We start from the raw sequence: 27,012 nt of genomic DNA, 5'->3' as shown, positions 1-27,012 counted from the left end.
AGTATATGGCCAGGGAGTGAGAGAGAGAGACTCCATTGGGTCTGTCATGACCTAGAAAAGTCGTTAAGAGACATTCCGACTATACCCTGAACGACGAAGAAGAAGAATGAATACCCGACAAATTTACATTTTTATTTGGAACGATGCAACACGACGACTTGTCTATGATTGTTTGGTACTGATGCTCCATACTGACCATCGACCATCAGTGACCACCTAGAGTTCTTACGATTTTTTCTCTCCTTTGACTTTAGATCGGGGCAAAAGGAGTGAGAGAGGTAGAAAATAGACAACCTGCGGGTATTTTTCCAATATACTTCTGCTGCTGCTGTAGCAATTCTTATCAGTGGTAACGATCTCTGGCTTATCGTTCAGTTCATTAGCTGACATCAAATGGCTTAGTTGGTTCTATATAATAGCTATACCGCAGTCCAGAGTATTCCCTGAGATTGTATGTCGAATGAATTCAGGTGACATTTTGTCTACGCGATTTTTCTTGTGGGATTTAGTCCAGAGGATAATCTCATCAAATCTACAAAACAGGTGGTGGCTTACGTTTTTTTGTATATGAAAAGGAAAGCTGAGAAAATGAGATGGGCGTTGGACTTAATAGGTTTTCACATTCCGCACACTACTTTTGATTCGGGATAATAGTTAAGATATAAAAGTCACACCAACTTTCTTTGGGTTTGAAAGTCAGTTTGATATTCAGAATGTCTGCAATGAATTTGTTTTTTTGTTGCAGTTTCTTTGTTGAATATTAACGTTTTCAATAGCTTATCATGTCCCTCAGGTTGAAACGCCCATGCTTAACTTTTCTTAATTTAAATTTTTATAAGGTCTCAACAGGTTTTTGTTTTATTTTATCAATTTTTTTATAAATTTTTAGTCACTCAACTATCAAAACACCGGGGCACCTTTTAAAAAAAAAATTGAGCACATAAGGTCTCAAAAAACATTAAGTAAGTGCTATGACCCCAATACTCAAAGTCAAAACCTTTCACCTCATTCATTTTTTACTGTCCAAAGCGAGTTATCTGTTTTTGTTTTATATTTGTTCAAAACGATTGTTGATTTCCAGAGGTCCTATTTGTACATCTAAGAAATTCAAAACTTGAAGAGGTCTCAAATGGTTTAGTACATATTTTTATTGGGGTTTATTCTGTATCATATTTAAGTCTTTCTCATGTGGCAAGGACATAAAATTAAGGTTTTATTATAATTGTAAGTTAAGACCCCCAATTCTTAAACCTTAACCGATTGAAAAAAAAGTATGACAAACTTTTTTTAGTCACTTGAAGCCCCTTACAAGGTTATTTTGTTCAATAAGTTTGTTAAATCGTCGTATCTCACATTTTAGAAATTCAAAACTCGTAAGGTCTGAAATGAATTTTACCGTATTTTGAATTTTTTTGCCGTATTTTTAATTTTTTTTAAACAAAGTAGGTAAGTTTTTTTTTTATTTCTTGCGGATTTCAGCGTTTGTTGCATTTTATCACCCTTTTTTCCAATAGTGAGATAGAACGTTGGTAAAGCATTCACCTAGTTGACCCAAGAGTTCTTGTTTAGATGTTTTTAAACTGCAAATCACTTTAAACTACCGATGTTCTATTTTGATTTTAAAATTTTCGTCTTCAACTCAAAATCATCTCAAAAAATAGTTGAATCAACGTGGTTTTCGTTGATTTTAAATTGTTTTTTTTCCTCGGTGTACATAAAGACCTCCAGTTTCAAGACCTTTAAGTAGTAAACAAGCATAGGTAATCCTAGTATATTCTTTATTCACACGAACTGATTCTGTTTTGTATGAAATCTGGAAACGGTTGAGAGTCTTAAATCCACTTTACAAAATTTCAAAACTTTTAAGGTCTTAAACAGTTTTTATTTTCCTTATTAAATCAATTCATTCTTTTGATACCATTAAGCAGTTCTCATTTTTGGGAAAATAAGTTCGAAAATAAGGAACTTAGGGTCCGATTATTAAGACCCAAAGGTCCATACATTTATTTGATTTGTGCAAAAATGTTCATGGATTTTTTTCAAAGCGCCTTCCGTAATATTTACCTAGTTTATACGGAAGAAAATTTAAATTTTTGTGCAAATGCATTTTTTTGGACCTTTGAATTTTGTACAAATCTCCGCCTTGAACCTTGAAATGTTCAATAACTATAGAAAATATGTGCCAATGTCTTTATATGTACCCTTTTTTATAATTTTAAATACTTTTCAAAACATAAAAACAAAATACATAATTTTTCAGATCATCAATCATTCTATTTGTTCTTAAATACACAATCTGTCGAAATAAAATTTGAGCCCTCTGCACGCCTCCTTATAATTCTGCTTTCATTGACTTTCAATCCAAAGAAAAAAAAAAAACAAAATTTTCATATTTTCATTCCATTCCCAATTTCATAAAACCAAACAAAATACAAAATTTCATTGATGACTTTCTGACGCACCCTTGGCTAAAGCTAATTTCCATTAAAAAGACCATTTATCTATCAACACAACAACAACATTGAAAAAAATATTGAATACAAAACAAAAAAGCAACAACCCTGCACACTGCACACAAAATACCGCCTCATTTCTCCGTTGTGGTGTTTTTGTGCATTTTATGTTTTAACTGCGTGGCAAAGTCATTAATCGAGAATGCAAGAGTCATATCTTTCATGCGATGAGTGGTTCCTGCATCCTGGATGATGCTATTCATTATAAAACACACACAGAATTGTATGTTGCAAAGGCAAGCACACTGGCAAAAGCGTCTTTCATATACCCTCCCATCGCATCTGTCAGTGTTGCTCCTGATCCTGATCCATATGTCTTCCTTTCAAGCACACGCATACACTCATCATTCTTCTCCAGCCCAGCCAGAGAGAGAGTGCGACTTGTTCTACTCCAACTTAACATTCATTTTGCTTTCCGGGATCAAGATGGAAGGAAGAATGGAGCAATGAAGCCCATCATCATCACAGAAAACAACACCAGAGTAGGTTTCCTTCCTTCTATACTGTAACACCCTGGCACCCGCATGTTAAAAAGCAAGCATCATCCAAGAAGAGTCGGCATACAAAAAAAAAACATAACCTACAAGGTAGCATGGCATGTTGTTTCCTCCGTTTAAATTGAATTATAGCTTAATTTTGCCCAACTTACAAGGATATAAATAAAAAGCCAAACCATGCGTCGTTTTCGTTCCTCTGCGCTCTTTGCGCCATGATGCTAGGCATTGCTCCCGGGGTGGAGTGCATCTTTGACTGCATCCAAACATTATATTCGTTGTAATAATTAATCCTTCAACGATCTCATTTATTATAATTTTTTCTTCTTTTTCATTCTTTTTTTTGTTTTTGTATATTTGCAGCTGATCTTGTTCTATGCACGCTCACATTGGGCGTTTTGAAGGTGGCTACATCACCGCTATCGACTAACCAAGCAAATACTGTTAAATTTGATCCACCACTGCCCGAATGGAAACAGGCTGCTATTCAGCGTTTAGGATTTGGCAACTTGAATAAAGTTGTTTTATGCTTCGATAGAATCTTCTGGGATCCAAATTCAAATTTATTTGGGCATGTGGGAAGCACTACTGCAAGTAGAGGTAAGTTTTTTTCTTGATGAAAATATGAATTTTAAATAAATTAAAAAAATGTAGGTCCTATTGGGCAACCTTGTGGAACTTAAGAAATTCATCGTTTCAATGAGCACTTTACTTAGCTCATAAGTTTGGAGGTTAAATTTTCTATATAATGAAAGCTAAATTGATACTCAAATAGACAGTAAAAAACGTTGTCACTTTTAAGATAGGAATATCTATGTGACAACCCTACTTTGAATTAAAAAACTGTTAAATCCCTATATTCCTTATAATTCTGCAATTTCTTTGAATAAGATAATGTTTTCAACGCCAAACGAAATCTCAAGTTATGAAAACAAAATTATTAAAATATTAAAAAAATTTATACCTACATATTTACAAGTACCTATGGTAACCCTATCCCGATTGTAACAATCTCTTACACAAAAAAGTAAAAAAGTTTATCGAGTAAAAGGCTATAATAGACCTTTTATATAAAAAATATTGATTGCTATCTCTAAAAAAGAAAAAAAAAAGTACTCGGCAACCCTGTTTAAATGGTGAAGACCTCCAAAAAAACTTTTTTTTTTCTTCCAAAATATCATAATTGATTAAGTACAAGGCTAAATCTGTCGTTTAATTTTAGCTGAAACTCTTTTCTATCTTCAAAATTTTCAGTGTTATCTTAAAAAATATGAGTAAGACTCGGCAAAAAGCACATAAAATCCTCCTTCTTCGACCAAAAAATTTAATTTCAAGGTTAAAATATTTCATATCTATTATCTGAGACGGTTTTCTATCTAAAAAGTGTTATGTGTAATCTCTTAAATAGAAACAAACACTCGGCAACCCTGATAAAAATAACGAGTTAAGTTAACACGAGAATCAAAGTTTATAAGAGAGTTCATCAGAAACTTTACAGCAAAACCTGCACCTCCAAATCCTGCTTATTTTGTGTCTTAATATTTCCAAGGGTACACCTTTCTGATGGAAGTTCTTAAGAAACACTATAGAAGCACGATTCAATCACTATAAAAACACTATAGAATCGCTAAAGAAGCATTATAGAAGCTATTAAAAAAAAATAGAAACACACCCTAAATAACAATGGGGAAGAAGCACTAAAGAAACAATATAGAAGCATTATAGAATCACTATAGAAGCTCTAAAGAAGCACTATAAAATCACTATGAAAGCACTATACAATCACTATAGAAACACTATAAAATGACTATGAAGCGCTATAGAAGCAATATAGAAGCACTATAGAAGCACTATAGAAGCACTATAGATTCACTATAAAAACACCTAAGAAGCAATCGTTTTCTTAGACTTTTTCTGTGAAAACTTAACTTCCCCAAACCTTAACTATTTTAATCACTCTAACCTACAAATAAATTTCGTTTATTTTCGTATTAAAAAGTTCACCAAAAGCCATTAAAAAATCATTCATGTCTTTATCATGTTTTTGATTTCTATGGGAATTTCATAGGCAAAACCCAAATACACGAATATATACTAAAAAAAAATTCCTTGAATCATTAAAACTGATCGCCCACTGAGTGATCGTTAACAAACAATTTTTTTTATGGATCACGTCACAAGTGCACCCCATGAATAAGCCTGTGCTAGCCTCAGGGAATGAGTCACACGACATTAGATACTCCCAAGTCTAAAAATCTCAAAACATCAACCAACCTCTTATTGAAAGCTCGTAACAGATTGTAAACTGATCGAGTTGCACGCTTGCTCGTGCTTGTTTTTTCTGACATGTTTGTGAACAGAGACAAGAATTCCGTATACACACAAAGTGACATTTTGGCATTCTTCAAGAGAACATATAAAAAAAAAAAACACAGTCTCGCAGTTATAACGATCACGAAAAATTTTGCGAAAAAAACACAAACACAAAAAAAAATTGTATCTAGCCTGCCTCCGCAATTGGCTCTTAGATCAGTCACAAGAGCAAATATGTTTTTGGTGGAGATGTCAAGCCATTGCCATCTACCACCTACCTACCATCGAATCATAGACTTTTCATGCCAAAGTCACGTAACTTGAGACGAACCAGCACAAACGACCACGACGACTCGATACAAAGTGTGAGACTCGAGGGGCTTTTGCAAAATGCAATTTCTTATGAGACTCATTGATCAAAACACAAACACCTAATAAAACCTGCGGGGAGTTTGTTTAATGCGATCAACCGATCAACTATGATCCACACGATCCACACACATTCGGTTCCACCTCCTTCCACACTCTCCACTCTCTACCATCATCAATGGAATGGCAAATAAATTAGAAAATAAAAAACGCAATGAATCCGTGTGGGGATCGCCAGAAGGTCTACGATCTCATGTCCCGGAATATGGATTGCCCCGCATAGAAGCGTGACATTAGGCCCCCAATAGACGACACCGAACGACGATGGACGTACAGCTCGAGGAGGACATCAAATCCAAAAGAATTTATCTCCGCTTTATTCAAATCCGAGTTCGGTTCGGGCTTCGCGTTTGTTTGCAGTTTGGAGGACTTATTGATTGAGGGGACACAACCTTAGAGAGACACCTGAAACCTGATACCGATTTTTTGTTTGTTTCATTTTTCTGCCGTCGAAGGCTTACAACTCCTTTTTTGCGCGCCAATGCCTTCCTACATATGCTCGACGGACGCGATGGACGTGGCGATCGCAGTCGCAGTCACCGCTTCGCCGACGACGATCACGGTGATGATGATGATGATGATGATGCAAGTGCTGAGCCAATTAATCCCGCCGGTCCTAATTTCACACGTACTTGCTGGTGGAGATTTAGGACGTGTGTCTCTCGCGGTACTCTGGCTTAGCGGCCAGATGCGGAGGAGCACCAGCAACGAATTGAATTTGGAATTCATGACTTTAAAGTGGCGGTGATTTCTCAAGTTTGTTTTGTTGCGCGACTTCGGTGTTAGATGTTTGCCATCAGTTTCCGTGAGGAGGGCGGGCGTCTCATGTGTTATATGTCCCCCCTTCGGGTTGGTTGAGATGGGGTTGAAACGCAGAGGCGTTGGGTTCATAAATTTTGCGCGTCCGTCCATCGTTCGCAAGCGCGGCGAATGCGAATTTGAGCATAAATGCATACAAGTGTTTGCAAAGTGGGTGGTTAGTGATTTGTTAGATGTACCAAGCACATAAGTTGAGTTAGATGAGATCAATGGAGAAAGGTCTATGAAGCATTTTTCTGAATGGTTTTTGTATGAACATAACCTGTGGGGCTAATATAATAGTGTAGAGTAGTTGAATTGGGGGATAGGTTAACAAGAAAAAGGTTTTGGATAAGATCAATGAGTTTGTTAGAGATCTGCGTTAATGAAAGAAAGTTAAATGAAATATTGCTGAGGGCAGTTTGAGATTGAGTGTGGTTGTAACATGAGGTAATGAGACCACTTCCGTTAAGAGATGAAATCCAATGAATTTTAAGATAGAAGAGTGTACAAAGTATCTGTACGAAGATAGAACTCTTTCTAATTTGAGCATTTTTTCATGGATATTAAGAATATAGGTCCTATTGGTCAACCTTGTGGTACTCAAGAAATTGATTGTTGCTATCAGGTGAACCTTACTAAGCTTAAAGGTTTAAAGGTAAAAACGGTATAAAATGAAAGATAAGTTGAAAACTACATATATAGATCAGAAAATTACACGTTATCAATTTTAATGTGAGAACTTGTACATGGCAACCCTACTTTATAAAAAACTAATTTATAAAAATATAGGTCCTATTGAACAACCTTGTGGAACTCAAGACATTCATTGTTCCTTTCAGTTAAACCTTACCTAGTTCAGGAATTTAGAGTTTAAAATTGGTATCAATTAAGAGATGAGTTGATATGGAAAAGAACGTAATATTGTCACTTATAACATAGGGACTTGTACGTGGCAACCCTACTTTAAAGAAAAAAAATGTTAGATCAATACATTTAACATAATTTTGCAGTTTGGTTGAATAAGACAATTTTTTCTATCGCAAACAAAAGTTCCAGTAACAAAAGACTAAAAAACTAATTTATAAAAATATAGGTCCTATTGAACAACCTTGTGGAACTCAAGACATTCATTGTTCCTTTCAGTTAAACCTTAATTAGTTAATGAATTTAGAGTTTAAAATTGGTATCAATTAGGAGATGAGTTGATATGGAAAGTGATGTAATATTGTCACTTATAACATAGGGACTTGTACGTGGCAACCCTACTTTAAAGAAAAAAATGTTAGATCAATACATTTAACATAATTTTGCAGTTTGGTTGAATAAGACAATTTTTTCAATGGCAAACAAAAGTTCCAGTAACAAAAGACTTATAAACTAATTTATAAAAATATATGTAGGTCCTATTGAACAACCTTGTGGAACTCAAAAAATTCATTGTTCCTTTCAGTTAAACCTTACTTAGTTCATGAATTTAGAGTTTAAAATTGGTATCAATTAAGAGATGAGTTGATATGGAAAGTGACGTAATATTGTCACTTATAACATAGGAACTTATACGTGGCAACCCTACTTTAAAGAAAAAAATGTTAGATCAATATAATCCACATGATTTTGCAGTTTTCTTGTATAAGAGAATATTTTGCATGTCGAACAAAAGTTCTAGCAATAAAAAACTAATTCTTCAATATATCTTAAATGTGGTAACCCTATTCAATTAAAAAAAGAAAACACTTGAGACAACCTTTTTAACAAAAATGTTTGATTTTTTTTTCGAGTAAAAGGCTTAAATAAACCTCAATAATTTGGTAGGATTTATAAAAATTTAAATTCGCCATTCCTTAAAAGTACTCGGCAACCCTGCCTAGATGCAGAACAGATACAAAAACATGTTTTTTCTTAAAATTTATCAAATTATATTAAGTTCAAGGCAAAAACATCAAATTTAACCTGAGATATACAAGGTTTCATATCTAAAACAAAAAAGGCAACCCTTTTTAAGTGCTTAAGTGTTCCTTATTTACTAGTTTTCAACCAAAATGTATCATATTTGATAGAAAGATTCACTACATTTTTTATTGGAGTCTTTTTTATGATAGGGCAAGGGTCAGTTCACATTTTCTGACAAAGTTGTTCCAAAAATTATTACTTGACACAAAATTCCATCGACTTTAAACAAATCATTGAAAATGCAAGAAATTTAAGAAAATCTATAAATTAAAGTATATCAAATTATTTTTTTAAATTTATTTCGACTTTATCATTTTTAAATAGACAATATGTCCAACTGTGCAATGGGCAATACCGACGAAGCTAATGTATAGGCTCTGCTATATTTAGTTCATATTCCAAAATCGATTTAAAATCTTTTGACCTGGTGATTTCTCTCTGTTCTCAGACATTTAAAATTGTCACAGCTTGAGTCCACACACACAATCCAATAACAATTTGCATCCAGATCGATACTTCTGGAATTTTATGATTAGCCAATAAAATGACAACAAGTCTAAAGTATATTCGCTATATAATAAAAAAAATATATGTATTTCAAGTTTCGAAGATATTAATGTCTCAAGGGTTCATAAAATCTGCAACTTGGTGAAGTTTAATAAGCCTAAATGTCGTAAATCAGCTGCCAACACATAAAATATTACTTGGGTGGTATAGGTATATAGGTTTTTTGTTTGGTAATGGTGGTGGTGGGTAACGGGCATTTTAAGAAAATGTTTAAAATGCATGTCTTGTATAATACCTACTTGAAGTCGTATAAAAGTGACTTATTGGTGAAATGAAATCAAAGTTTATGAGTTTTTTTTTAGATTGAAGTAACAAATTTAAGTACCTATTACTTCTATTTTGGAAGAATGAGGGGGCAGGAATTAGAGATAAATAAATCATGTTTTCATATGGATTTTTTGTAGGTGTCAGGAAGTCTTTTAGAAAGAAAGAGAATCACAGTATCACGGCAGTTTAATTCTTTTTTAAATATTAAAAATGCAAACTTCGCTGGAGAAGAAAATTTGATTTTTTTTCTTCTGTTAACAATCATTAAAAGAACTTAAGTTCGTGTGATACACTTTTGCGGACATTTTTTGAGAACAATTTTTCTTTTAAAAGTTGTTAGCAAGGAAAAAATGTACGTTGTAATAAATGGCGCCCAACATAGAACCGATGTGAATCACTAATTGACAATACAAATGCATATTTTTTAAGGCCAAAATATTTATTATGTCTTTCGTTCATTCCACCAAAAAACATTATTGTTTGTGAAAAATGGCGCCCAACGTAGGTTATCACTCAGTTATGTGGACAATTTTCAAAAGATATTTAAGTAGATGAAAGCAGAACTGTGGAGAGAATTTTAATAGAGTGCATTGGTTTTTGATTTTAATGCTTGAAATGGCTCATTGCTGGTCAACATTACAAAACTTCCACGCCTATCGCCTGAATTGAATTATTCTTAAATCTTTCAAGCCAATTCTTAATTTTTGGTGTTTTAAAGCTACAAGAAAAATTATGGCGTCACACAAAACTACAAATATCATTTTTTAGACCCAAATTCTAATAATACAAAAAATCAAGAAATTTTAAAGAAAACTACATAATGTTATTTTTTTTAATTGGCGCCCAACAAAGTGCAAAACGCGCTTATTGAATACAAAAAAGCAAGAATCTCTACTATTTCATCGTAAATTTTTAAGATCCTTAGGCCCATTTGCTCATAGGGATCATAAATTTGAATCATAGTTCATAGCTAGGTCGAACATAGCTTTTATGTTTTACTTAGTTTATTCCAAGTTGCTAAAAAGTATTTATGTCCAACCTAACAATGATTAACTTTCATGCGATAAATATCTGAAAGTTTCAAATTAAAATGTCAAATCCATAGAAAAGTCATTTGTTTTGAATTTGTTTTGAGAAATTTTAACTAATAAAATGCAAAAATCTTGCTAAATCTTAAATTTTATGCTTTTATATTGGCGGGAAGAAGTGAAAATATTGAAAGTGACCAAAAATATATGGTTTTTATCAACAAATAATATTGATTAATGTGACAGATAATTTGTATTTTCAATGTGTTTGTGTGTCAAAATAAAATTGGAAATACTACAGAAAAACAGTGTACAGTGTTGAAAAAAAAATTTGGGTAAATTTATCAATCTGCTGATAGTTAATGTTTATGAATGCATGTTATTGGCAATGATTTGAGATTTTCTGCTTATTGTAAGACCTTCTTATTTCTCAAATAAAAGGTACTTAAGTGGAACATAAACTGCTTATGTTCTACTATTTCTTCCCCCTAAGTTATCTTCAACTTAGAGGGATTTATGAAGAAGATTGAATTACGTGCAAACCGTTATGTGGAACTTAGTGCTTTATGTTCCACTTAATTATTTAAGTATCGTATGAGCAAATGGGCCTTAGTGTTTTAAAGATTTCAGAAACTCATAAGGAAATCATAATTTTAATTTTTACTCTTAAAAATGGCGCCCAATGTGGAATATCATCAGATTATGTAAAAATTTAAGTCAAAATATATGCTTAAGACTCATTTTATTCTCAGATGAATGATTCCTTTGAAATAAAAAATTTTAAGTGGTAAAAATGGCGCCCAACGGTAAATTTTTATTTTATTCACATATTGCATAGATAAAAAGTATACGTCCTACTCAAAAACAAACTCGGTAAAGTAGGAAATAACACTGCTTGGCAAAAACAAAAAAAAGTCATAAGCTAGAACTTTGTTAGGTGATTTTAATCGACTTTATTGTGTGGAATTCAAAACTGTTTACAGATTTTTTCTACCACGTCTAGTTTTTAAGCTACACTCATCACTATTTTCGCTATAAACTTTTAATTTTCAATTAAGTTCTTTTTTATGTTTAGTCAAAAATATTATTTTTCCGTAATATGTTGCTCTTTTAAGTCCAAATCCGAAGACGCAAACTGGAATTTAATTCAAAAAACCATTCATCATATTTTTTCAATATCTTTGAGAAAAAAAATTATTAAAAAAAAAAAATAAACACCGGTGGGAGATTTAATATGGCGTTTTGAGATTCCATAAGTAATTTTGAAAAAAAAAATAACTTAACGGTGATGTAATTCGACGTCAAATGTACCCAAAAAAACGCGTTTTTGACCTGTTCATATTCAAGTATTTCAAAAACATGACGTGCCAGTGAAATTTTGACTTTGGATTCAGATTCAGCGCACAAAAATCCTTTAGAAAAGTAGTGTTTGGTTTAAGCTCTATTTTCATTGCCGACCTATTGTTTTTTTTTATTTGGATCAATACTTTTTAATAAGTTATTATGTTAGAAATTGTTAAAAAAGAAGTTTTAATTGTTAAAATAACGCCCGATATAGAACATAACAACATAACGAGTAAGTACTTTTAATATTAGGAAACCTTCAATGTTCCCCGAGTAAAAATTGGCGCCCAACGAAAGCTGAAATGTGATTATTTTTTTCTGTTTTTTCGAACTTATTTCAAGAATTTATTTTGAATAATTTTGTTCATTTTATCATTTCCAAAGTCTTTTCTTATATTAAACTTCAAAATGGAAAAAAAATCAATAGGTAATACAAAATGCGGTTTCAAATTTAAAATTATTCCACATTTTCGCTCCATTGTTTTCATTAAAAAATATCCCTTCACCTTAAATATTTTGAGCTGGTTTTGTTGGTCCTTCAATCACGTGCTATGTCAATATGTGTCAATGAAAATGTCTTCAAAATTTCTAATTTCTACTGTCAATTCCTTAAAATTTATATCCTTTTAGGTATACCAAAATAGAATTCCCCATAATTTCTTAAAACAAAACCAATATAGATTTCCCTCGATAAAATCGAACTCATGTTCAACTATTTAAAGCCTCATTTTCCAACTTAACTATATTCTTAGATCTTCCACGAATCCTTTAGAATCTTCTCTAATGGACATATAATTCCAAGCAAAAACCCCTTTGAATTATATCACTATATTCACCATATAAACAAAACACAACCTCATCTCCAAAAAGATATGATAACAATCACACTTTCCCTTAGATACCCCATATACCTATACAAACCTACGCATTGATTTCTTCGTTATATAGGTAAGTAGGGTAAACACATTTATTATCAATTTCTAATCAAACTGACCCAATGTCCTTCTTACCTCAAGACCCATAAATTGATACATTTCTTTGGAAATTTATATCAAAAGTACTACCACCCTTATCGAAGAGTGGATATACCTACAACATGCAATCTACTCATCGTCGTCGTTGGCCTGTCACCAAGTGAATCAATGACCAAATTTACGAACCCCCTGACTTTCTAATCACCGAACGTTTTATATTTTTAATGACTCTTTGGTAACCTATCAAAAGGTCGAGATCTTTTCACAGAGAATGTTATACACTCTTACAAACACCATTCAGCCAACAACAACAACAACGAAAAAAAAAAATAAAACCTGGACTTTTCAATCCCATTCACATAAATCTAAATAAATTGTCACCTCTCTTTTTTCGAAGCCATTGCGATGGGACACAACGAGACGACCAGGATGACGATGGACGATGTCCAAAAAAAAGAAGAAAAAAAAACAGCAACAACCCTCATGAGCTGTTATTTAGTCGAACTGGATTCTGCTCGAATGGATGCATCAGAGGGGAATGTGCAGAAGGATCGATTCCATACTAGAAAGGCTTCAAGGTACCTGCATGGGTCACATCTCAATAAATCTTTGTACACGAAATTACCGTCTGCACATTAAAAATGCATCCTCATTCGGATGGTTTGGCCGTTTGTCCTCTTCCCTATAACCAGCATCCTTTATAGGTTCGTTCGTTGCTCAAGTTGATGCAACCAACGACTTCGAGCCTATTTCAAGATGGTTTTTCATTTTAATCTTATTTTTTTGAAGAAGCGAAAATCTGTGAAAATCGTTGTAGACAGACAGACGAATGCACACCGAGGACTGGACAGCTTTTGGAAAATGCCAAGAGAAACACCAAACAGCACAAAAAATTACATTCACACTGGCTGGCATACAATTTTCCACGTAATTCCACTTTTGGATTGATTCCTTTAGCCACAAAAGAGCGACTTGCTCTCAAGAAAATAGACTTTTTTGGTTGCTTTTGGAGACCAATACCAACTTGGCCATAAATAAGGATTTAACCACAAATAGGCGCAATGCTGCGCCTATATCGTCTTCGTTCAATGCCATTATGGTGCAACATGCACCACACTCTCAAATCTACACACAGAAGAGGTGCAATAGTGGCAAGTTCTTCAACTCATAGAGGACGATCAAGTCGAGTGAGAGGAGGAAGACCCGACCCTGTGGGACAGATGGGAGAGTGAGATGAATTTGACAGGCTACTGCACAGCTTGCACAGGTGACTTCCGATTTACGGCGCTTTGGTAAGCCAGAGCCAGCCAGCACAGCCACCATCATCAATAGCTCGCGATTCGATGTGTGTTTGGTTTGGATATAGATACGATTCGACTCGACTCTGGTGTGTCTATCTGTATATTCCCCAATAAGGTGTGGAAGATGCCAACCTCAGGACAACGTAGAAGATAGACCCTGATGGTTGTCCATCGAAAACAGAAGGTGGAGAATGGGTGGAATGACCAGAATGGTGTGATTGTGCAAATTGGCGTAATTAACTTGGAGTAATCGTGTGGATGTGGCTGAAATATATGAATATTAAGTGTGTGCTCTCTGCGAGTTATATATGAAGGACATCACAGGCACAATTGATCGGTTTTTTAGGAGTCACAAGCTCGGAGAGATATAAAACATGATCAAAGTCAAAGTGATTTAGCAATTCGAATGTCCTCTTTAAGTGCGATGTGTATTGTATGAATTCCTGGGAAATTGCATTTAACCATTTAAAGGAATTCAATTGATTCATAATTATTTGTCTGCATTTTTTGGTTGCTATAGATGAATTTTTTTAAATAAAAACTGCATTTTATTATCAGATTTAATAATGCTCTTCTTTGTTCTATGAATAAGGATCGAAATTAAAAACTGATTTTTTTTTTAAAGTAGGTAGTTTAACATTTATCTTATTATAGTCACTTATAAGAGGTTGTAAGAAAAGTCATAGCCGTATTTAGGGGGGGGGGTTTGGGTGTTTAACCCCCCCCCCCCCCCCCGAAATTTTTTTTCAGAAAATCAAAAGATACCTATATTATAAACATATAGGAGTCTAATATGTGCAGCACTAAATGATTTGTTTTTGTATTTTAGTGATTTATCAATTTTGCATCGTTGCAGAAGCTGTCGATGAAGTTTGTATAAAGGAAAACAAAAATTGTTTGGTCCATTACAAAGAGTTTTTATCTCTTTGACCATTTCCTTAAGCACTATGTTAACACCTTAAAATGCTCTTTTAAGAACCCTTTAAATACCACAAGTACTTATGCATGGTTTTTGGTGCCGGGACTAAACTATGCTTTTTCAAAGGGTTTCGGTGGCCGAACTCGAATCCAAAGACGAACTTATTCGATCACATCTCGTTTTTGAAATATTACCCTTAAATCTATTTAAATCTTTCAGACATCTTTTCTACTGTCCGAGATATCTTCAGTTGCTTATTACCCACTTTTATTCTATGTTAACCTTAAATCCAGTATGTAAGGGAAAATAAATGTATCGATTTATTCTATTTATTTATTATTAGAAAAGTATATCTTGGTTTCTGTAACAAAAAAATTGTTGGCCATACTCAAAATAAAAAAAATGCGATTATACTTTTGCAATGGAAGAAAAACTTGTTTTTGTTTCTAAAAATTATAAAAGAAAGTAACGGGACATTTTGTTCTTCTCAATATTCTTGTTTTTTGATCTCCTTTAATAAAAAAATAAAAGGGTGTCGCTGCAATACTCGGTTTTATATAAATAGCATTTTTATATGGAGCGATTATACTTTTGCAAAGCACTGTATTTACAACATTTCGTTATTCTTTTGTAGCAAATTATAAAATTAAACAATTTCAGTTTATTGTTAAATTTCAAAGTGAAGTATAACACTGGTAAACAAAATTTAACTTCTTTTTTGTTCCAGGGTATACTCTTCTATAGGTTTTTTGTGTGCTGAGCTCGAAACCGAAGTCAGAAAAATTCCATCACATCACGTTTTTGAGATATTCCCGTTAGAAAATCGAAAATGCCGATTTTTACCAGTTTTCAGGGTTATTTTTTAGCGTTTACTTATTTTTTTTTAAATTGAATTTGTAACAGTTTCTAAAAGAATTAAGTTTTGTCTCTCTAAATCCGTTTAAATCTTTTAAATATCATTCTATTTTCTTCCTCGAGAAATCATAACTTGAAATCAAAGTGTTTGGGGCATCTCATATTTATTTGCTTTTAATAGCAAATATCGAAAAGTTCTGTACCAATCGCTTTCAAATTTTGACACAATTCTTTTAGAAACTGTTACAAATTTAATTTAAAAAAAAAATAAGTAAACGCTAAAAAAAAACTTTGAAAACTGGTAAAAATCGGCATTTTCGATTTTCTAACGGGAACATCTCCAAAACGTGATGTGATAGAATTTTTCTGACTTCCGATTCGAGCTCAGCCTATAGAAAAGTATACCCTGGTTTCTGTTACAAAAACCTTGTTGACCAGTGTAATTAGCTCATGTCAAACAACTTGGATTATTTAAAATTTTGGTTTTTAAGTATTGCTAATTTCATTTAGAACTCAATAAATAGAATGTACCTGTCAAATTTCTGGTACAAAATTTCAGTGCAAGAAAAAGTCCATTTTTCAATGTTTTATATATTAAATTGTACGAAATAATTTTTTTTATAAAGCCTTAGAATGGTTAAAATTAAAATTAAAAAAATGCTTTAGGTAAACATTTTTCAAGTAGACATATCTTTGTTATAAAAGGTCATATCCATCGGAGAACTCTAATCTCCTTTTACTTGCAATAAATTTATTTCGATATAACAATCAGTTATGACATTGAATTTGACAACTTAGGAACATAGTACTTTTGAAGTAGAAATAAAATAATTTTAACCATTGAACCGTTTTTTTTTTATTTCTGACTTTATCGTTAACCAATTAACCGATTTAAACAAAAATGTGTGTAAAAAACCGATTAAGTGACCTTAATTTTAAAATTAAAAAAAAATATTCAAACAATTATTTTTGGAATTAAAAGAAAAAAATAAAAAAAAAAAAAAAATTTAAACGTTTTTTTACAAATTAATATTTTGAAAACGGATCAATGAATTTTTAGAGCCTTCGTTTTTGGGTGTTGATTAATAATTTTTGCTTAATGGGATACCATTTGTTTTATGTATTAAAAAAAAAAACAACGATTTTAATTTTTTTTTTTTTTGACGAGATAACGTCTTATAAATCGATGAACCATGGCAGCCACCACAAAAAAGTGACGCCATTTTCTAACGTTACACTCTCGCACTTTCGCAGTGCGGTAAAAAATTTCAATTAAAAATTAAAAATAAACTATTAGAAATAAAAAAAATCTTCTATAGCTTATTTGAAAGATAATAACCTAAAGCTTAATCCAAGTGAAGGATTTTTAAAAATTCTGTCATTTAATAGGGTAAACAGGGGTAAAACGGAAAGATGAAATTTTGGCTAAAATCTAAACGCAAAGTTGTAGAGAATTGATTTTTTTTCGCTATAGATAGATGAGATTAATTTAAGAATAACTGCATTTAAGAAAAAATTCTAAAAAATTTTGAAACTAAGCTATAACGTTTTGTTTGAACGTTGTACACATGTTGGGGCTATGACAAAATGATGATTTTAGGTAAAGAAATTTTTTTTGACAATTCTGAAGATGCCAGGTTAAAGATGAGAGAAAAAAAAAATAGGGGTCTGATACGGATTTTTTTCCAACACTCTGCGTTTCGAAATATGAATTTTTGAAAAACACCTTGTTTTTTAGGGGTATTTTTGGATAGTTTTTTAGATATGTAGGCTTTATAGATACATGTGCAAAAACTTGGAATCGTCTAGTGAGTTTTGACTGAATAACGGAAGAAATAAGTTTTAAAAAAACACGTTTTTTGACCGTTTTTAACCGATTTTCATCGTTTTTTATTTTTATCCTATAGCTACAGGAATAAAGTATATAGAGTAATGATAGACCATGACTACGACTAAATGTGGGCGAAGTTTCAATCATTTTCGTAAACATAATTTTGAGATAACGGTAAAATAAAATTTCAGAATTCAATAGGTTATAACTTTTGACCAAGATCAGATAGAAATTTTATTAAACTTTTATGAGCATCCTGATACAATTGCCTTTCATTTCGTATATCACACATAACGGTAGACTAACTACAAGCTTCACAATGTTAAACCAAGAAACTTGCGAAAAACATCAAAACACCAGATGAGATCTGTTGATCATGAACAGCCACCAGTGTGGGAAGTACCGTAATCTCAGTCTGGAAATTCGACATGGTTGACTTTAAAAAATTTTAACTTCTCTTGTAGGCATCTTTGAAATGAGATTGATACGTCATTTGAAAGGTGAAATAATAAGCTTTCACATTGTATAAAATTTTGTATAGGGTGTCAAACAAAAAAATTGATTCCTTAGCCTGAGAACATAAAAATAAATGTTTTTTTTTTTTTGCTTTTTTTAATGAAATTTGATCGAGTTCAAAAAATTCTAGCTCTTTTTGTAGATGTCTCATAGACCTGATCGATATATATATATATTTTTAGCTAAGACAATAAGCTTTCAGATGGTATAAAATTTTGTAAAGGTTGTTAGGGAAAAAAATGTAATAAATGACGTGAGAAGATACAAATTCATGTTTTCTTTGCTTTTTTTGATGAAAATGATTGTTTTCAATAAATTATTTTTATACTTTGTGCGCATTGTAAAAATTTAAAAATGGTTTGATTTTTAAGAAGAAATACTTGGCTTTTAAATTGCATAATTTTTTTTTTTGTAAGCTTTTAAAATAAAAAAAAATAATACATATAATGAGAAAATAAAAAAAGATATTTTTTTTTAGCTTTTTCTTGTAAATTATGATTGTTTGAAATAAGTAAACGCTTCAATTGACTCATTCTAAACAAAAGCACACAACCTGTTTTTTGACGACGTTATCACGTAAAACCATCGTCCGTAAACCGGCTTTACAGACAACCTCTTTTTTATGACTTTATATGAAACTTCTTATAAAATCAAATTAATAACTTTGTTTTGTGAATTTTTTTGAAGTTATTGATTTTTTTTTTATGTTTTATATTGTACCATACAATGTCACACCCGTTACAAAAATATGTCACTCCCGTTTTTATTATTATAAAAACTCAACTTTTTACAAATATTTTTCAAATATGTGCTTAAATATAATAAAATATTCTTTCATATTAAATACGAAAACAACGACTAGGTATTCATTCGAAAACTTACAATAAGCCTTGTTAAAGTCACCGAAGCATACTGAATTAATTTTCTTATGACATACTTGTAAGGTTTGTCAAAAAAACTAAATATTTTCCAATTTTAAAATCCAGTTAATAACTCTGTTTTTATTTTTTAAATATTATCTCGATGCTAATTTTAGCAGTTTTCAAAAAACTGTCTGTTAAGTAAACATTTTTAGTATCATTTTAAGTAACCATATGACCAATAGTATTATCACATTGCATTGTTGCTGACACGATGGGAAATGATTTCTTACCAGTTCCCACTGAGTGTTCTTTTTAAGTATAATTATGTATTTTTTTGTATTCTATCACCCATTTTTACCTTTCCTACCATATCATATTTCCACCCAACTCCTACTTCTGCGTGAGACCAGACGAAATAAGATCATTTAATAAAAGTTCAATGTTTAGTCTCACGCGCTGAGTGTTCATTATGCTGACTTGTCATTTTTGGCAAAGTACCTTTAAATGATCGGCATAATGGGCACTCGCTGTCCAACCACTTTCAAGTGAACATCAAATAAAAATTGTAATCAATAATAATAAAAAAAAGGTGTTTGTATTTTCAAGGTTCTAAAGTTTAAAGAACATTTGGCGACCGTGACAGGACCTACTAAAAGAGTTTAGTGGCCTGTAAATTAATAAAACAAAACAAAATAAAAGAAAACAGTGTTGTGAAGTGAGTCGTTATTAAGAAGACTAAAAAAGAAAAAAAAAAAAAAGAAAAGAAGTTCCTTTCAATTACTAACAATTCAATATAAAAAATAATTAAAATGGTGGCTACAATTGAAGAACTTACCAATCAGCAAGAAGCTGTAGGAAAAGAAATCTGTACACTTGCTCGCAATTACGGAAAGGATGGTCCAGGAAGGAAAACCCTGGATTATTTAAATGCGCGGTGGACAAGATTAAATGAATTATGGGAAGTATTCGACAATGTTGATAGCGAGATAAGAGACAATTATCCGCAGGTAACTGAACACGAATACTTCACTAAAGGTTTTTACGATGGGGTAAAAAAAATTCATGATCAAATGAAAGATGACATCATCAAGCGGTTTGCAGTAGCGGAAGAAGAAAAATCTGATGGGGCTATAGAGGAGACCGCAGCAGTCCATCCTCAGCCGGAGCAGCTAAAAGAAGCCCTCTTAGGACCAGCAGCCGTTAAGCCCCCAGCAGGGCATTCAGAGGGAGTTACCGCAGCAATTTCCAAATTTAACATACCACCAGGGCTGACAATAAAGCCCACTTTAATAGATGACACCAGTGTAAAGGTCAACAGGATGACTACGGATAGCAAATTCCGATTACTCTGCAAAATATTTCAAGGAGGTCTTAATAAGTGCCCATTGAAATTGCGGGAAACTTTACCGCAAGAATTTAACCAAAAAACAAAAACCCTAATGACCAATTGGGATGAAATAACAACAACATATAGACGACTTGGAGGCGATGCAGCTGTAGAAGATATACAGCTCTACTTTGAGCTCCAGGATGAATTAGATTTGAGGATCACCTGGCTACCAACTAATACATTGCCAGCTGAAACAGTTCAAATGAATCAAGGACGAGCAACAACAATCAAGCTTCCAAAAATTGAGATACCCAAATTCGATGGAAGCTATCTTAATTGGCCGCAGTTCTTCGATCTATACAAACAAATGGTGCACAACCAACCAATTGCACCGGCTCAAAAATTATACTTTTTAAAGACAAATCTTACTGGAGATGCCCAAAACCTCATTCAACATTTCCATGCCACTGATGACAATTATGAATTGGCTTGGAACACTCTAGTTGACAGGTTCAACAACAAGCGGTTGCTGTTATCCGCTCAGTTAAGCCGATTGTTCCAATCAAATACCATCGTAGACACTGTCAGAAGTCTCAAGAGGCTGCATGATACAACAAAGGAAGTCATTCAAGCCATCAACAATCTCGGCTATGACACCAGTGGATGGGACCCATTAGTTGTACATCTATTGCTGGAAAAAATGGACAAAGACACCCGAATGCTTTTCGAGGAATCCCTACAAGCACCAAGAATAACACCAACTCTAACCCAATTACTGGAATTTGTCGAATGCAGGTTCCAAGCCCTGGAGACGGTGAAATCAGATGAAAGGAAGAAAGCGGTAACCACCGCATCTGAAAATAGGGAAGTTTCAAATTGTCCATATTGTAAAACTAATAATCATAAGATCTTTAATTGTAAAAAATTTATTAATCTTTCAGTTGAGGATCGCAATCAGCAGGTGCGGAAGCTTCAACTTTGCACCAACTGTTTGCAAGGACATCGTTTCCCATCGTGTCAGCAGCAACGTAGATGCAAGGTTTGCAACGGGAAACACAACACTCTACTACACTAACCAAATAAAAAAGATGTCAACGTAAAAAACCCAGCATCCGGTAAGTGTGATAATATTATTGGTCGGGTGGGTGAGTTTCCTTCAGGGTCCCATAATAACAATTCTCTAGGGGTCGTATTAAAGGGTCGCGAGGTATATCTCGCCACGGCGATTGTGAACGTCGTGAGTTCAAAAGGAACGCGTATTCCTTGTCGTGCTATGTTAGACTCGGGATCTCAATTACATTTTATTACAACATCCCTAGCCCAGCAGTTAGGGAGCATAAAGCGAAGAAAGGACATTCCGATTAGCGGAATTGGAGGCAGGGAAAGTCAGGCCAATTTCGTAATAAATGTTCATTTAGAATCCAGAACTTCATCATATAAAAGAACTATTGAGACCAGTATAATGCCAAAAATAAGTGATTATATGGCAACTGCATCTCTGGATAGGCAAACTTTGCAATTGCCCTCCAATATTCTTCTTGCTGACCCTAACACAATTAGTTCCAACCGCATAGACTTGTTAATTGGAGCAGAGTTATTCTTTGAGCTTCTTTTGCCGGGAGAATTTAAAATCTCAAACAATCTTCCTCTATTGCGGAATACTAGATTAGGATGGGTTTTAGCAGGAAGCGCTGTAGATTCTTCCCAAAATTCTCATTGTCATTCAGTGTCAAAACCTAGTCTGAGAACACTAGATAAAATGGTCCGATCACTGTGGGAAAGTGAAAATTTTGAAGTTGAATCGAAGGTCTACAGCGAAGAAGAATTTAAATGTGAAAAACATTTTAATGATAACGTGGAAACAACACGCCAGGGTCAGTACATAGTACGACTTCCTTTTAAGAAAGACCCAAACCAAACATTAGGAGGTTCAAAAGAAATTGCAAAGAAGCGTTTTTATTCATTAGAAAGAAAACTAGAAAAAAATGCAGACCTCAAAGAAAGTTACACAAACTTCATGGAGGAATATGAGCGTCTAGGTCATATGACTGCAATTCAAGAGCTTGACATACCAAAGTCAAATTATTTTCTTCCACACCATTGTGTAATTAAACCCGAGAGCTCATCAACAAAGCTCAGGGTCGTTTTCGATGCTTCTGCAAAGACGACATCTGGGTATTCACTTAATGACACCCTCATGGTTGGTCCAACAGTCCAATCAGATTTATTTTCAGTTATAGCCAATTTCAGATTACATAAATATGTATTCACTGGCGATATTAGCAAAATGTATCGTCAAATACTCATTCATCCAAAGGATAGAGCATATCAGCACATTTTATGGAGGCCAGATCCTAAGAGCACATTAAGAACATACCAGCTCAACACAGTTACGTATGGAATGGCGTCTGCCTCTTATTTATCTACAAGATGTTTGGTCAAATTAGCAGATGATTTTCAACATATATATCCTAATGCATCAAAAATTATTACAAAAAATATCTATGTGGATGACTGCCTAACAGGAGCAGATTCTCTTGAGGAAGCCAAGTTGCTTCTCAATGAAACAATAAAATTATTAAGTCAAGGAAATTTTAATTTAACCAAATTTTGTTCAAATGATCCACGCATTCTAGAAAATATTCCAATGCAAGATCGAGAAAGAATGTTAACAATCTATCAGTCGGAGGTCATTAAAACCCTTGGTTTGGTTTGGGACCCAATTGAAGACACATTCAAATTTTGCTACAAGTACAATGCACCCAATGATTTAAAGATTACCAAACGCCGCGTTCTTGCCGACTTGGGAAAATTCTTCGATCCCTTGGGATTGATAGGCCCAGCCATATTACTAGGAAAAATATTTTTACAAGAACTTTGGAAATCTAAGATATTGTGGGATGAGAATCTGCCTCAAGAACAGGCTTATAAGTGGGTAAACTATTTATCAGAATTTTCTTCTTTGTGTGAAATTAATATCCCACGCCTTATCTTAATAGACTCAGCTACGAAATTAGAAGTGCATGCATTTTCCGATAGTAGTGAAAGCGCATATGGCGCATGCATTTACTTAAAATCTATTGATAATGAAGGGAAAGTTTTTGTTCAATTGTTATGTTCAAAATCTCGTGTCGTTCCCTTAAAGGCGACAACTATAGCTCGGTTAGAGCTTCAGGCGGCTGTCCTAATGGTGGAATTAGTGCAAAAAATCCTTCCAATAATCAGTAGGACGATCACATCACACGGGTCGTTTGAACGCGACACTACTCGAAGTGTCTTGCACTCCATATGTTTTGATGCAGAAATGTTCCTTGGGGTCTAAATAGTAAGAAAAAAGCTTTTTTAAAATTTTCTATCGAGCTATTCGTTTTTTATGAGCCTAATAAGTTATGAAAAAACGTACTTTTACGTACTTTTTCACACGTTTTTGTTAATAACTCTGTTAATAATAATAGTAGAAACTCAAATAATGGCTCTATTTTTAGAAGAAATATGCCTCTTTTTAACGGCATTTGAATCAAATTAGTGGCATTTTTAGATCTTCAGATATTCGAATCTAAGTCCGTTCATTTTTTCTGCCCAATTCGATTTCACTAATCAAAAAGTTTTTTTTTATAGAAGTCGGGGTATACTTTTCTAATGGTTTTTCGTATGCTGAAAACGAATCCGAAGTCAAAAAAATTCCATCATATCAAGTTTTTGAGATATTACCGTTATAAAATCAAAAATACCCTTTTTTAACAGTTTTTGAGGTTATGTCATCTTGCGTGATAATTTTTTATAATTACATTTTTAGCGGTTTCTTAAAGAACTAAGTTTCTTCTTTTAAAATCCGTTTAAATCATTTCGATATCGCTTTTCTTCTCCGAAAAATCTTAAAATCAATTCAACATGTTTGGTGAATATTCTCTATGAAAAAAAATCTTATGTTCGTTTGGGTTTCATGGCAAATCGCTAAAAATGTTTGCATTCCTTTAAGTTTTTTGGTTACTCAAAAATTTTCTTACCCATAAACTAACCAAAAAACTTATAGGGATGCAAAAATTTTAAGCGATTTGCCATGAAACCCAAACGAACATAAGATTTTTTTCATAGAGAATATTCACCAAACATGTTGAATTGATTTTAAGATTTTTCGGAGAAGAAAAGCGATATCGAAATGATTTAAACGGATTTTAAAAGAAGAAACTTAGTTCTTTAAGAAACCGCTAAAAATGTAATTATAAAAAATTATCACGCAAGATGACATAACCTCAAAAACTGTTAAAAAAGGGTATTTTTGATTTTATAACGGTAATATCTCAAAAACTTGATATGATGGAATTTTTTTGACTTCGGATTCGTTTTCAGCATACGAAAAACCATTAGAAAAGTATACCCCGACTTCTATAAAAAAAAACTTTTTGATTAGTGAAATCGAATTGGGCAGAAAAAATGAACGGACTTAGATTCGAATATCTGAAGATCTAAAAATGCCACTAATTTGATTCAAATGCCGTTAAAAAGAGGCATATTTCTTCTAAAAATAGAGCCATTATTTGAGTTTCTACTATTATTATTAACAGAGTTATTAACAAAAACGTGTGAAAAAGTACGTAAAAGTACGTTTTTTCATAACTTATTAAGCTCATAAAAAACGAATAGCTCGATAGAAAATTTTAAAAAAGCTTTTTTCTTACTATTTAGACCCCAAGGAACATTTCTGCATCAAAACATATGGAGTGCAAGACACTTCGAATAGTGTCGCGTTCAAACGACCCGTGATCAGTCAGTTATTACACCGACTCTACAACGGTTTTAACATGGGTAAAGGCACCTTCCTATACTTGGGAGACATATATAGCAAATCGTGTAGCAAAAATCCAATCTAAATCAGATTTGAATCATTGGAATTATGTAAAGGGAGTATTAAATCCAGCAGATCTTATATCGCGTGGGTTAGGAATGCCCAATCTTGTAAGATCAACCATTTGGTTCAATGGCCCTGAGTTTTTAAGACAAACTTCAAGTATACAAATGGAGTATTCGATTCCAGAAGAAATCTTTGGGCATCGAAGGCCAAAGACAGTGCTAAATATGTCAATCCAAAATGATATAATAAATTCAATCAACCATAAAAACTCGTTTTTTACACTGCAGAAAATTTTTGCACATTGCTATAGATTCATGATGAATTTTAATATTCGCTGCAAAGGAAACAGAAGAACTGGTTCTTTAACCGCGGAAGAAATCCAGAAAGGAACGCATTTGTTATGGAGGATTGTTCAATTAAGTGTTTTTCCCGAAGAGTATAAGGCACTTCAGGCAGGGAAACCTCTCCGCAATACCTCTAGCATAATTTCGTTAAGCCCATATTTTGATAAAACAACAATGTTAATACATGTGGGTGGAAGACTTAAAAATGCTGAAATTCCTTCCCAAGCAAAAAATCAAATATTACTCCCAAAAAATAATATAGTTACCACATTACTCTTAGATCACTTACATAAAAAACATCTACACGTTTCCCATAGAACACTTGTATCTATCTCTCGGCAACAATTTTGGATTTTGAGTGTAGGAAGAGAAACACAAAAGGTACTTTCTAAATGCATCCAATGTTTCCGTGCGAAACCCAAATCCATAGATCAATTAATGGGTAATCTACCTAAGGAAAGAATCGTACCTTCTCGCCCATTCTATTATTCAGGGGTGGACTTTTGTGGGCCAATACGAACACATTATAATATTCGAGGGAAAACTCCAACAAAATCGTATCTTGCAGTATTTGTATGCTTTTCAACAAAAGCTATTCATATTGAAGTTGTATGCAACCTTACTACTGAATCATTTATTAACTGCTTGAAACGATTTATAGGAAGACGAGGTGTATGCCATACTATATTCTGTGACAATGCCACAAACTTTGTAGGGGCAAGAAACCAATTAAAAGATTTTCAAGATTTTCTTGATTCGTCTGAAACTCAATCATCGATTAATTCAAATTGTTTAAAAATGGGAATTAACTGGAAACACATTCCACCACGTTCTCCCCATTTCGGAGGCCTTTGGGAGGCCGCTGTTAAATCCGCAAAAACATTGTTGTTAAAATATTTAGGAGAAGCGTCTTTAACTTATGAAGAGCTTTCCACAGTTGTGATTCAAATTGAATCTATCTTGAATTCACGCCCACTTACACCTAACTCCTCAGATCCTAATGACATGCAGGCATTGACTCCCGGTCATTTTTTAATTGGTGCTCCGTTGACATCGCTTCCAGAACCTGACATAACTGATCATAACATCTCAAGATTAGACAAATTTCGTCAGATTCAGCATATTCAACAGCATTTTTGGCAAAGATGGTCAAATGAATACCTCCATCTTCTTCAACAGAAATTAAAGTGGAAGGTGGAATCCAAAAATCTAGAACCTGGAACAATGGTTGTTTTAAAAGATGCACACCAGCCTCCAATGAAATGGAAGCTCGGACGTGTAATCGAAGTTGTCAAGGGAACAGACGGATTAGTACGAGTGGCATATGTTAAGACTGAAACCGGCACATATCAACGAGCTGTTCAAAATCTTTGTCCCCTACCGATTGACCATAAAGAGCAGCAAAAGGATGCTGCACAAATCCCAATAAAAAAACAACCCCTGATAAGATTAAGAAGTGGGAGATACCTCCTTAACTCTTTAACATCATTATTATGCTTCATGTTGCTATTGTTTCCATTA

The 27,012-nt window shown here is 33.3% G+C and overlaps 1 protein-coding gene across 1 annotated transcript in view; it reads left to right on the top strand.

Annotated features, from left to right (window-relative positions):
• The window catches only part of LOC129918656 (possible lysine-specific histone demethylase 1), a 532,105-nt gene that overhangs the window by 450,790 nt on the left and 54,303 nt on the right, over nt 1-27,012 (top strand). The window contains exon 6 of the mRNA XM_055999284.1: nt 3,371-3,607. Within this exon, the coding sequence (XP_055855259.1) occupies nt 3,371-3,607 (237 nt within the window). The remainder of the gene's footprint in view (nt 1-3,370; nt 3,608-27,012) is intronic.

The sequence above is a fragment of the Episyrphus balteatus genome, chromosome 4 (assembly GCF_945859705.1).
Source record: "Episyrphus balteatus chromosome 4, idEpiBalt1.1, whole genome shotgun sequence".
Classification (NCBI taxonomy): domain Eukaryota; kingdom Metazoa; phylum Arthropoda; class Insecta; order Diptera; family Syrphidae; genus Episyrphus; species Episyrphus balteatus.
This window is presented reverse-complemented; position numbering and strand designations above follow the sequence as displayed.